The sequence below is a fragment of the Mobula birostris genome, chromosome 2 (assembly GCF_030028105.1).
Source record: "Mobula birostris isolate sMobBir1 chromosome 2, sMobBir1.hap1, whole genome shotgun sequence".
Lineage (NCBI taxonomy): Eukaryota > Metazoa > Chordata > Chondrichthyes > Myliobatiformes > Myliobatidae > Mobula > Mobula birostris.
This window is the reverse complement of record NC_092371.1, coordinates 60,334,110-60,346,793: the sequence shown is the minus strand read 5'-3', so window position 1 is coordinate 60,346,793 and position 12,684 is coordinate 60,334,110. Positions and strand designations below refer to the sequence as shown.

Here is a 12,684-nt window from a genome sequence, read left to right as displayed (position 1 = left end):
CTGCGATTAAGGGAGGTACAGTTCCCATACCAGGCAGTGATGCAGCCAGTCAGGATGCTCTCAATTGTGCCCCTGTAGAAAGTTCTTAGGATTTGCGGGACCCATAGCAAACTTCCTCAACTGTCTGAGGTGAAAGAGGCGCTGTTATGCCTTTTTCACCACACAGCTGGTGTGTACAGACCACAGGAGGTCCTCGATGATGTGGATGCCGAGGAAGTAAAGCTGTTTACCCTCTCACCCTGAGATCCATTGACGTCAATAATGGTTAGCCCGTCCCCATTCCTCCTGTAATCCACAACCAGCTCCTTTGTTTTTGCGACATTGAGGGAGAGGTTGTTTTCTTGACACCACTGTGTCAGAGAGATGACTTCTTCCCTGTAGGCCACCTCGTTATTGTTTGAGATTAGGCTAATCAATGTAGTGTCGTCAGCAAATTTAATTAGCAGATTAGAGCTGTGGGTGGCAATACAGTCATGGGTATACAGGGAGTAAAGGAGGGAACTTAATACACAGCCCTGAGGGGCTCCTGTGTTGCGGGTCAGAGGGGTGGTGTTGAGGGATCCCTCTCTTACCACCTGCCAGCGATCTGACAGGAAGTTCAGGATCCAGCTGCACAAGGCAGGTTCAAGGCCAAGCTCTCAAAGCTTCCTGTCAAGCTTGGATGGAATTATAGTGTTGAATGCTGAACTGTAGTCCAAGAACGGCATTCTCACATAAACATCTTTCTTCTCCAGATGTGTGAGGACAGTATGTAGAGCAGTGGCTGTTGCGTCATCTGTCGATCAGTTGTGTCAGTGGCCAAATCGTAGGGGGTCGAGTTTGGATGATAGCATACTGCAGATGTGGTCCTTGACCTGCCTCTCAAAGCATTTGCTTGTTATTGAAGTCAGTGCAACAGGACGCCGGTCATTCAGGCATATTTCTTACCTTGGTCTTTTTTGGTACAGGGACAATGGTGGATAATTTGATGTAGGAGGGCACTGTACATTGGGAGAGGGAGAGATTAGATTAGATTCAATTTTATTGTCATTGTGCCGAGTACAGATACAAAGCCAATGAAATGCAGTTAGCATCTGACCAGAAATGCAAAGAATAGTGTTATTTACAAAATAACTGTGAATAAAAAGTAAGTGCTACAGCACACAAATATAAAAGTACTGAGACAGTACAATATGGGTGCAATACTGCTTAGCGCTGTGATGTGAGGTTCAGCAGGGTCACAGCCTCAGGGAAGAAGCTCTTCCTGTGCCTGCTGGTGCGGGAGCGGAGGCTGCTGTAGCACCTACCAGATGGGAGGAGAGTAAAAAGTCCATGGTTAGGGTGAGATGCATCCTTGATAATGCTTTTCGCCCTGTCCAGGCAGCGTTTATGGTGGATGTTCTCAATGGTGGGCAATTGGGTGCCGATAATCCGCTGGGCAGTTTTCACCACCTGTTGGAGTGCTTTGCAGTCCGATACGGGACAATTGCCATACCACACTGAGATGCAGTTGGTGAGTATGCTCTCAATGGTACAGCGGTAAAAGTCCGTCAGTATCCTGGGACAGAGGTGAGCTTTCCTGATGCTCCGCAGGAAATAAAGGTGCTGTTGCACCTTTTTGATCAGGGTGGAGGAGTTCAGGGACCAGGTGAGATCTGAGAAAAATGTCTGTAAACACACCTGCCAGTTGTGCTGCACACTTCCTGAGTACCTGCCTTGGGATGCCGTCCAGTCCCACAGTCTTGCGACTGTCCTCTCATTGGAAACAACTGCGTACCTCAGCCTCAGAGGTGACCAGGTTGCAGGTTGTAGCGATGGCTTTCCTCAGAGGCTCGGAGTTAGCATCATCAAACCGAGCGTAAAAGTGATTGAGCTCATCTGGGAGAGAGGCCGTGATGTTGGCGGCACCACAACGTTTGGCTTTGAAGTCTGCGATGGTATGCAATCCTCACCACAAGTCACATGTGCTATTTGTTAGATATTGCATTATTTGCAAATGTTTTACAAGTCAGGCAAATGCAGAAATGTGAAGGCTGATCAATAATCATCCCTTCCTGGCTGCAATTAAGTGTAAAACTTGCCCCAAGATTGTGATGAATGACAAATAACAAGAACTATGCATGGAGTGAATTAAATGGAGCAACAGGTTCTCAATGCCAATCACCATTAAAGGTTCAGATGCCAGGAAACTGAAGCTAAAGCAGAAACTGCTAGTAAAATGCTGCAGGTCAAGCTGCATTTGTGACTGTTTCTCTTTCCACACATGCTACCTGACCTGGTAGGTAATCACAGTATTTTTCTGTTTTTGTTCATAAACGCCAATGTCCACTCCACAATATTTTTAAAACGGAAGTGAAAAATCATATTTTTTGTTCTAAATGTTTACAATGCTTATAATAGTTTTTATTTGTGCAGGCTTATTGGTTTTCTCAGGTCTGGTTATGTAACTCCTTCTGTCTCACATACCAGCAGGCTTTCATAATCAGCACTCTTCCCTTTGTAGCAAAAGGTGGTAACTTCATGTCCAACTGCAGCAACACCAATCCATTAAAGATGCATTGCCACACTGTTTCAAACTGGACATAAAGCTGGCATTTCGTTTTCTATGAAAATCAAAAAACTACAGATGCGGGAAATCTGAAAAAATAACAGGGAAAATGGTGAAAACTCTCAGCAGGTCGGGCAGCATTTGTGGAAAGAGTAACAGTTCATGCTTCAGCTCTGGTCCCTTCCACCAGAACTGGGAAAGAGAGAAAGTCTTGTTAGTGTTCAGTAACAGAGAAGATCAGGGTTGAAAGGATCGAACAGAGGGAAATCTCTGATAGAGTGATTGAAATATTCTATGCCTCTGCACTGGGGCTTCTCAGATGGGTATAAAAGGTTCCAATGCTTACGACTAAGATTAGAGATGTATTTAATTTATCCCTGAATCAACATAACTACAAACAGAACATCTGGATATTATTGTATTACTGTTGGTTGAATCATCTTAGCAGAAAATTGATAGCCATTTTTCTTCCATTACAAAGATGACTACACTTAGGAAAGTAATTTAATGGTTGTGAAAAATTTTGGAATATCTCAAAAGGAACCATAAAATTTGTGAGGCTTTCCATCTTTATGTCACTTCAGGGATTATTAAACCAAGGATTATTTTAGTACCAAATTAGTCTTCTAACATTAAACTTTAGTCACCTAACATTAAACTTTAGTCACGAAGAATGGATTCAGTTGCTAAATTGAACAGACTATTTGTCCTATAAAATAAAATAAAATTCACAGCCTTTGCTCGAATCAAGGTAGCACAAACCAATAAAGTACAGAACTTCCATGTCAGCAAATGTTAATGTAAGTTAACTGCTTCTTGTGAGCAGGTTAAATCCCATGCATAAGCAACATATAGAAATTGGTGAAATAATTATGGTAAGTTAATTGCACAAACTTTATTGATGTATGAGAATCCTAAGAAATAGCAGCGAAAAATATTTGCATCAGGATTTGCAAATTGCCACAAAATGCTATCTAATTAGTTCCACCATTAACCTTATAAAATACAAGAGGTTTTCTCCATCACTGTCAATGAATTGCTACCTCTACACTGTAAAGCAGGGGTAACCAACCTCTTTTATGCTTTGGACCAATACCATTAAGCAAGGGGAACCCCTACAAGGGTGAAGAATCTCACCACAGGTGTTCAAAGTTTATATTTCCCGTTGCAAGGATTCTGTTTTTAATTTAACCCTGACTTAACTTCAACTTCAGATGCCCAGAACAGAGGGGAAAAAATGAAATGATGAACATTGGCTCCTACAAATACAAAATGCTTTTTCCTACTTTAAATTATACTTTTTTCATTTTTTATCTCTCTCTCTCTCTCCCTCTCCCTCTCTCTCTCCCTCTCTCTCTCTCTCTCTCTCTCCCTCTCTCTCTCCCTCTCTCTCTCCCTCTCTCTCTCCCTCTCTCTCTCCCTCCCTCTCTCCCTCTCTCCCTCTCTCCCTCTCTCCCTCTCTCTCTCCCTCTCTCCCTCTCTCCCTCTCTCCCTCTCTCCCTCTCTCCCTCTCTCCCTCTCTCCCTCTCTCCCTCTCTCCCTCTCTCCCTCTCTCCCTCTCTCCCTCCCTCCCTCCCTCCAACTTCTCTTACCCACTTTATTTATTTATAATGATCCAATTTGACTTTAGCTTACCCTAAAATTAAATGCTGGGTCATGCTGTTGGCATAAGAAGCAGTCTCCCATCCCGTACCCTGTTCCAAAATAATTAGAAGTCTCAACTCTTAAAATTGTGAATTGGTTCAATTATTAGTCACATTTCTCTATTAACTCAACAGGTAAAAATCTTGGCAGTGCCATCCTCATCCAATGAATCAATAAGCTAGGTATATCTGAGAATTTTATTTTCACTTCAGCATGTAATTTATAGTTAAGTGGGTTGACTAATGTCCTGTTCCTGATAACGAACCTGAAATGATGATGGCCTTGTGGACTGTATAGGATGAACCAGGAGCAGGAATGAACAGAGTGAGGCTGCCATTAACCAAGGAATGCAAAACAGCAATCAGCAGCACAAAATGAAAGTGAACCACAAAATGTTAGACATGCAGGCCGATGATCCAGCAACACCAGGTTGGTTGAAGCACAAACAGGCTGTGAAGGCAGAGTAAAGTGTGACTGAAGCATGCACAGATCACCGAGGTGGCGGGCAGCGGGGAGAAGTGCCGAGCTGCCAGGACGATCCTGGGTGAGTCTGAAAACCTGAGCGAGGGTCCAGCAGAGTGGAGCTTTGGCAAGCTTGAAATGGAGAAGGCAGGGTGGAGCTTAAGGAGATGAGTTGGTGAACTGGGGGTTGGGATGGACAGAATGCAACAATCACTAACCAAGGATACCCATTGGCCACAGGGACAGGAAATGGACTGCAAAAGTGTAGGTAAGTACAAGGGTGGAATGTGCAGGGTAAGCCAAAGGAAGGGCCTCTTTCTGTGCTGTATGACACTATGATGTGATGAAGATAGTGTAAACATAAGATGTCTTGTTAAATCAATTCAACAGCTTTACAGTACCAGCAACCCGGGTTCAATTCCTCCCACTGCCTGTAAGGAGTTTGGATGTCCTCTCCGTGACTGCGTGGGTTTCCTCTGGGATGCTCCGGTTTCTTCCTACAGTGCAAAGATGTACCAGTTGGTAGGTTAATTGGTCATTGTAAGTTGTCCCAAGATTAGGCCAGGATTAAATCGTGTTATTGATGTGTGGCATGGCTCGAAAGGCCAGAAGGGCCTATTCCACACTGTATCTCAATAGGTAAATCAATCAATAAAGAAATATCACCTAACAAACTCAACTCTCTGAAAACAGTTTCCTTCATCCTCGTTTGTGGAAAAAATCCTTAAATACTATTTTTAAACAACTCTTCTATAACTCACTTTAAGTTCTACGTTATACCAGTTGAAGTCCTTTACTATAATGACACGTCTGGATCAATTGAGATATTAATTGATAATACACTTCCAACTGGACACTGAAAGCTTATTTTTAAATCAACCACTTAACTACCTCACATGAATGTTTCTCACAGTTAAGATTGCCCAGTTATTTTGCTGAAAGATCAATATACGTTTCCGTTTATTTTTTATAAGCTCACATGCCCTTTAATGAATCCTCTGCAATTTCTCCCAGTGGCTGGCATTTTGTTTGTGACTGACAAAAGAAAGGCTTTCACCATTCACCAAGCAAACAATTGTACATGGACACTAAACTAAGCATATCAACAGAGATTTCTAGTCTTCCTGACATTCATCTGAGTTCAGTAACTTCTATTAAATATCTATGGGGACTTCAGCAAAAACTGTAGGAATTTATTCTGTCAAAAACACCAGAGAGTCCTCACAGGCAGCAAAAATAGGAAGAGAAAAAAAACATCTATAATAACCAAGTAAAAAAAGATTTAAATTATAGTGTCAGGAAAAAAAGGAATAGCTTTTACTGAAATGAAGTAAGGAAAAGATATAAAACTAACTCATAATATTATCTTTCCAGGGTAAGAGAGGCTATTCAGTACTAAATATTGAGTAGTTGTTTTAATGACAGTAAATTTCTCATGTTAAAATCCTGATTAAATAAAGCATAAAGTTTGTAATCAGTCCTTTAAATGATAAATCTATTTAATAAGGCTGAGCAAATGTCTCATGGTGATTTCACCTGCAAAGAGTGCAGTGTGAAGCTGACCCTTCAGCCACAGTGTTGATGTTGCCCTATTTTTAAAAATCTTACCCTCAACCATTTTGTATTTCCAACATTGCAAACAACTCCCTCCAGATTCTACCACTCGTCTGCACACCGTGGGAAGTTTACAACACTCAACTAACCTATCAGTCTGCCGGTTCTTGGGATGTCGGAGGAATCGGGAGCACTTGGAGGGAAAACGTGGTTACTGGAAGAGTAGGCAAAGCAGAGAGAATCAAAATCAGGACCGAACCCAGGGCGATGGGGCTGTGAGGCAGCAGCTAGCAGGAGTGCACTGACAGTAATTTCTGTGTTCCCTTGAATTACGCATTTGAGTTTGCAGAAGTTGGTGTCAATTTTAGCAAGAAAGAACAAACGTAATAAACATTTTTCAGCTTCTCCGGTATTAGGACAGGGCAATCTGGGCTCTTGTGTTTTTTGTCTGGTCAAAAATGGTTTGTTTGCATTTGCAGATGTAAGTTACTTAAGATCACATCCATTTTCAAGAGAAAATTACTGCTATCTGTAGAAATAATTTTCAATTTTTCTGATTTAAATCTATATCACTAGCTCTTCTGCTGATATACTGAAAAATAAGATGTGCAATATCTATTAGTTGGAAGTTTATTAGCCATAATCATTTAAATCTTCATGTTTCAATTTTTATAGCTACTTAAAAAAGTGAGCAGCTAACTTTTCCTTTCCATGTGACTGAAACATACAGAAAAATGTGTAAACTGAAAATGACAACAGACAGCTGTATCTGCAGTATTGGCAATTATATGTACAGCAAAGAGTCATCAAAGCTCCTTTCCTCTTTGAGTATTAAGCCCAATTATCAAAATGAAATGTTTATGTTGTGATGGAAATTGTCTTAATTGACCAGCTCTCATTACGATATGAAGTGGCAGCACATGTTTCCCTTGGGTTGTCGTTGCTTTTAGTATGGTGTTTTGGCATCATTGACAGGTAATCCTGTCATTGTGATTCTATAACACTTCCACATCAACATGGTATGTAACAAAGAAGGAAACATGGAGTGATTATGATTGTCAAAATCTGCAGATGTTGGAAATCCAAAGCACCGCACACAAAATGCTAGAGGAACTCAGCAGGTCAGGTAGCATCTATGAAATGAGTAAACAGATGGCATTTTGGGCCAAGGCCCGTCATCAGGACCCTTCTGAAGAAGGGTCTCAGCCCGAAACATCGACTGCCTTGTCTGCTGAGTTCCTCCAGCATTTTGTGCGCTGTACTTTGGATTATGTTTCCCTTTTACTTCACATTGTTGGTTGTTACACAGGAGGTGAGAGAATTAATGGACACTGTCCTCCTCATGATCGAGAACTTCTTCAAAAGGCAGTGGCTCCAAAAGGTGGCATCCATCATTAAGAACCCCCACCACCTAAGACATGCCCTCTTCTCATTACTGCCATCAGAAAGGAGGTACAGGAGCCTGAAGACATACTCAATATTTTAGGAACACTTCTTCCCCTGCACCATCAGATTTCTGAGAGGACAATGAACCCACAGACACTACCTTGTCTTTCTGCACTATTTATTTAATTCTTTTATATATTTATTATGTAATCTATAGTATATTTTATGTACTGCTCTGAAATGCTACCACTAAACAATACATTTCATGATGTATGTCAGTGATTGTAGTTCAATGGTTCCATTTAATATCAAAGAATGTATATAATGTACTACCTGAAATTCTTACTCTCTGCAGACATCCTTGAAGCAGAATAAAAGCCCCTAAGGAATGAATGACAGAGAAAACGTAAGAATCCCAAAGCCCCTTGCCCCCTCCCATGCACAAGTAACAGCAAAAACATCAACCCTCCCCCCTCCCCCTCTCCCTCCCCTTCAACCCACTTATTCTAGCAGAAAACATCAGCATTCCCAACACCAACCTTGCAAGCAACAGCAAAGCCTCCAAAGAGAGACCATGGTTTACAATACATCTAAACTAACTGTGACTCCAATACTTTGACATCCTGAAGGCTCTCTCTCTCTCTCTCTCTCTCTCTCTCTCTCTCTCTCTCTCTCTCTCTCTCTCTCTCTCTCTCTCTCTCTCTCTCCCTCTCTCTCACTAACAAACAAGAGACAGTGAGAGGTGAGACAAGCAGTCGATATTTCGATGTTACAGTCAATCTGAAGCATTGCTGTTAATTCTGAGTTCCTTGACTCAAGAGTCGGCAACAAGCTCTGCCTCACTTGCTGCCTCTGATATTCTGGCACCCGCTACACTTCACTTTATGACACCGGCAAGAATTCGTGTTCACGGGGTGGGGGGGGGCACGCAAGGCCCCGAGGGCACCTGACTTCAGGCCGCTCCTGCACATACTGAAATATAGTTGATCGGTGAGCTTCATGAATGGGAACATGCTACTGTGCAGAAACCTGATTCAGATCTGAATTCTGATTCTAACTTGGATTGCAGTGTATCCCACATATATTATGCACACTCCAGCCATAGTGCACTGATGCTGGTTCATGATATTTAATCCAGAGGCAAAAGCATCAATTAAATGAGCAGATATGACCTAAATCTACCCAGGGTTCTTGATCATTGTTGATACCACACCTACCCAGGCAAATGACGAAAACTTCAACACAGAACTGTTGGAGAGATTGTTGAGCAATCAGGTAGGCATTGGACTCCAACAATTAATGCTATCTTGGTTTACATCATGTATCATTATTTGTCACATGTGCAATGAAACATAAAGTGATATGTGTCATTCAGCATCAAAATAAAATCAGTGAGGATTGTGCTGGGCGGACCACTATTGTCGCCTCGCTTCTGGTGCTAATGTAGGATGCCCACTAACCCTAACCTATGTGTCTTTGGAATGTGGGAGGAAACTGGAGCACCCAGAGGAAACTAAAGCTGTCACAGGGCTAGTTTCTTACAGACAGCAGCCAGAATTGAACCCCAAACCCCAGCTGGTACGGTAAAGCTTTGCACTGATCACTATGCCACGGTGCCACCTACAGGATTATAGCTGCAGAAAAGTGATGATAATGATCAATAACAACAACCGATAAACTTTCAGCTCAGAACATGACTCAGATTTATTAGCACTGACTTACGATATATGATGTGAAAAGGTTTCAAAGGTACATCAGTGTCAGAGAATTGTATACAATATACATCCTGAAATGCTTTTTCTTCGCGTTCATCCATGAAAATAGAGGAGTGGCCCAAAGAATGAGCGACAATTAAATGCTAGAACCCCAAAGTACCCCCCCAGCTCCCCCCTCCCTCCCGCACACAAGCGGCAGTGAGCAACAATTCCCCCCCCAACCCCACAGCAAAAAAAAGCATTGGCACCTGCCACCGAGCACTCAAGCTTGAGCAAAGCAACAGCAAAGACACAGACTTGAGGTTAACCCAAAGACTACGCCTTTCACTCGGTATTCGACATACCACAGGCTCTCTCTCTCTCCCTAATAAGGGATAAAGAGATGTCTCCATTTTCACAGCGAGTGTGGAGACATAACAAACAACTCACTGGTTTATGATGTTAAAAGTCTGTTACCTCACTTTTTTGAGCTCTGTGCCCATAGATCTGGGCACATGGCCATAGATACTCTGACTCCCCCGACGACGCACGGGTCTCCTGCCATGACATTGACCTTTGATTTGCCTGTCTCCAGAGCCCCGAGATCCTAGGCCTCCAAAGCCGAGCCGGACTCTTGGGTCGAGCCCTTGGCATGCCAAACAACAATGGCCAGTTATGAAACCCCGAGAACTGGTCCCGTTCCTGCAAAGAACTGTAGTCAGCACGTAACTCCAGATCAGGGTCTTCCCTGAAAGGGAAAAAATAAAGATATTAAATTAAAGATGGAAATAGAGCTGCTTCTGAAGATGCCAACAAAGGAGTTGCCGTTTAGCCCCGTCATCACTCCGCTCCGCCTCTGTCTGAAATTTGTTGTTCTTCAGCAGTATATTGCCAAAAAATAAAATTACTTATTCCAAAATCATATCATTTAACATTAGTAAACTGTGTGTATGCTCTGTAAGTGCTGGAAATATGCTCCCAGCACATGTTCGGACTGTGTTGGTCATTGAACTAATTATGCATTTCACTCTATGTTCCGCTTTTATAATATAAGTGGCAAATAAAGCTAATCGTCAAAAGAATTACAAAATAAAATAATTACTGCAAAAAATGGAATAAAGAGTTCATGTTTATGAGTTTGTGCATCATTCAGAAATATGATAACGGAAGAGAAGAACATGTTTCTGAATTGTCGAGTCAGATCAAAGTTCCTGTTAAAAGCCCCCACCTGAATGTACATTAGTGTTCGCTCAGCACTGGGATTTTTTAAATCCGGCAGATGACGAATCTCAAGGTTGTATGTAACGACATATATGTACTTTGATAATAAACGTACTTTGAACTTTTGAACCTTGAACTTAATGATAGAGACCTGTGGGATGTCAGCTGATGAATACGATTCTGGGGCATTTATGATTACCAACAGAAACTGTTAAAGAGTATTATTCTAAGTAATTTAATTAAGTGTATTGTTACAGTGTTAGGATTGAAACTTGCAATTTTATCACTGTGAATGATAATTGTTATAAGATAATGATAAAATTATAATGTTTAATTTGTTTTTCCTTTCCTTGTGTTTTCTGTTGTTCAAATATATTAAGCATAATCTAGCATAGCTATGGTTTAAATCAAGCTTATGATGATGCTCAGTGTTCTTTGCTCTTTCCAGATGACCATTCTCGTGTACGACTTCAGCTACTAGATGGAGACCCCCACTCAGATTATATAAATGCCAATTACATTGACGTAAGTATCAGTCAATCATTTATAGTGCATACATTAAAAAAAAGCTGGACCCCAAATTTCTTTGTAGTTTCTTTGTAGATAATGGAAACTAGTTCCCTCAGATCTCCATTTCATTGATAGAGGGGATCCAGGGCTTCACAGAAGTGGGGCCAAGCATTCTGGACTCTCAGGTTCTTTATCGAGCACCTGACAATAGGTGCTAATGGAGCATATGTTAAGTTGCTAATAGAAACAGATCAATGTCGTCATTATTTTAGATCAAATTAATCATAAACAGATAAATGACATTATTATTTTAGATCTAATTAATCATAAATAATAATTATCCAATCATTAGGATTTGTTCTGGGATATATTCTGGGATTGGATTGTTGCTGTAGCACATATCCAGAGCTGGCATGGTGTCTTGTCAGAAAGTTTGGACTTCTGCTTAATACCATTAAATATAAGCATAGAATTAGGTCATTTGGCCAATTTAGTCTGCTCCATCATTCAATCACGACTTATTTGTTTTTCAACCCCATTCTCCCGCAGTACAATTAAGAACGAAGTCTGTGCTTTGGCCTGACTTGGCCTGACTTGGCCTCCACAGCCCTCTGTGGCAACAGCTTCCACAGATTCACCCCACAATTGCCTGAAGAAATTCCTCCTCATCGCTGTTCTAGTGAGATGTTCCTTTATTCTGAACTTGTAGGAAGTTGTCAGATAATTTTTCATCACTGGAGCAAATCCCATTTTCCCACATTTGCTGCTGCTTGTCACACTTCTGATATTCCTTACGGACAGGCAAGCACATAGGGGCAATTTCATGACAGCACGTTCTAATGGGGTTTTTCACCTCCCAGTGGTGCAAATCAGAGACTGCTTTCCCAGACACAAAATCTGGCTCTGCTGAGATTTTAAAGCAATACATTGCTGTTCATTACTTTATGGTATGCTGTCAGTGACTTGGCACTTTGGACACTTAATCCTAAAAGCCTTGAAGTAGTTTGTCCAATTCCAGGAATAAAGTAAATATAATTATGTATTGTCTACCAGTATCTTTCAATATTGAGTACATCTCTGAGTTTTTCCTGATGGTTTTGATCAAGGAACACTTTGCACTTTCTTGTTAAAGAGTTGCTAAATGCATAAGTATTTGTGGCTGTTTCCACTATGTAAGAGCATTACCAATTTACAAATCCAACATCCCAACGCAAAGCTTCATTTAATGTACACCAAGAATTTGTACTAATTCTCACAAGTAACATGAGGGTTTGCATCCCTTTATGAGCTTCAATTTCATGAAATTTTATTGGAAATGTAGAACTAATGAGATTTATCCTTAATGAACTTGATTCCTGGGAACTACTGTCAGTTCATTCCTCGGATACAAACAGAAAATGCTGGGAATACGGGCAGGTCAGGCAGCATCTGTGGAAAGAGAAACAGAATTACTATTTCAGATCAAAAAATCTGTCAGAACAGGGAAAGAAAGATTATAAAGATCATTTTAGATCACAAAGAATCTTGTGAGAGTTGTGAATGGAACGATCCCTTAGAAATACTGAAAGCAAAAGGGAGAGGAATGTGCCCCTGCTGATGGAATCCTGTTGTGATGAAGCCATTATGATTTTACAACAGTATATAGAAACACTGAGTGAAAACATTGGTTTAATTCCAATATTATGT

At 41.2% G+C, this 12,684-nt stretch overlaps 1 protein-coding gene across 3 annotated transcripts in view; it reads left to right on the top strand.

Moving 5' to 3' along the window:
• LOC140187024 (receptor-type tyrosine-protein phosphatase T) overlaps window positions 1-12,684 on the top strand; it is a 1,622,799-nt gene that overhangs the window by 1,551,810 nt on the left and 58,305 nt on the right. For all 3 annotated transcript variants that reach the window (XM_072241892.1, XM_072241901.1, XM_072241888.1), the window contains one exon: window positions 10,937-11,013. In XM_072241892.1, the coding sequence (XP_072097993.1) occupies window positions 10,937-11,013 (77 nt within the window). The remainder of the gene's footprint in view (window positions 1-10,936; window positions 11,014-12,684) is intronic.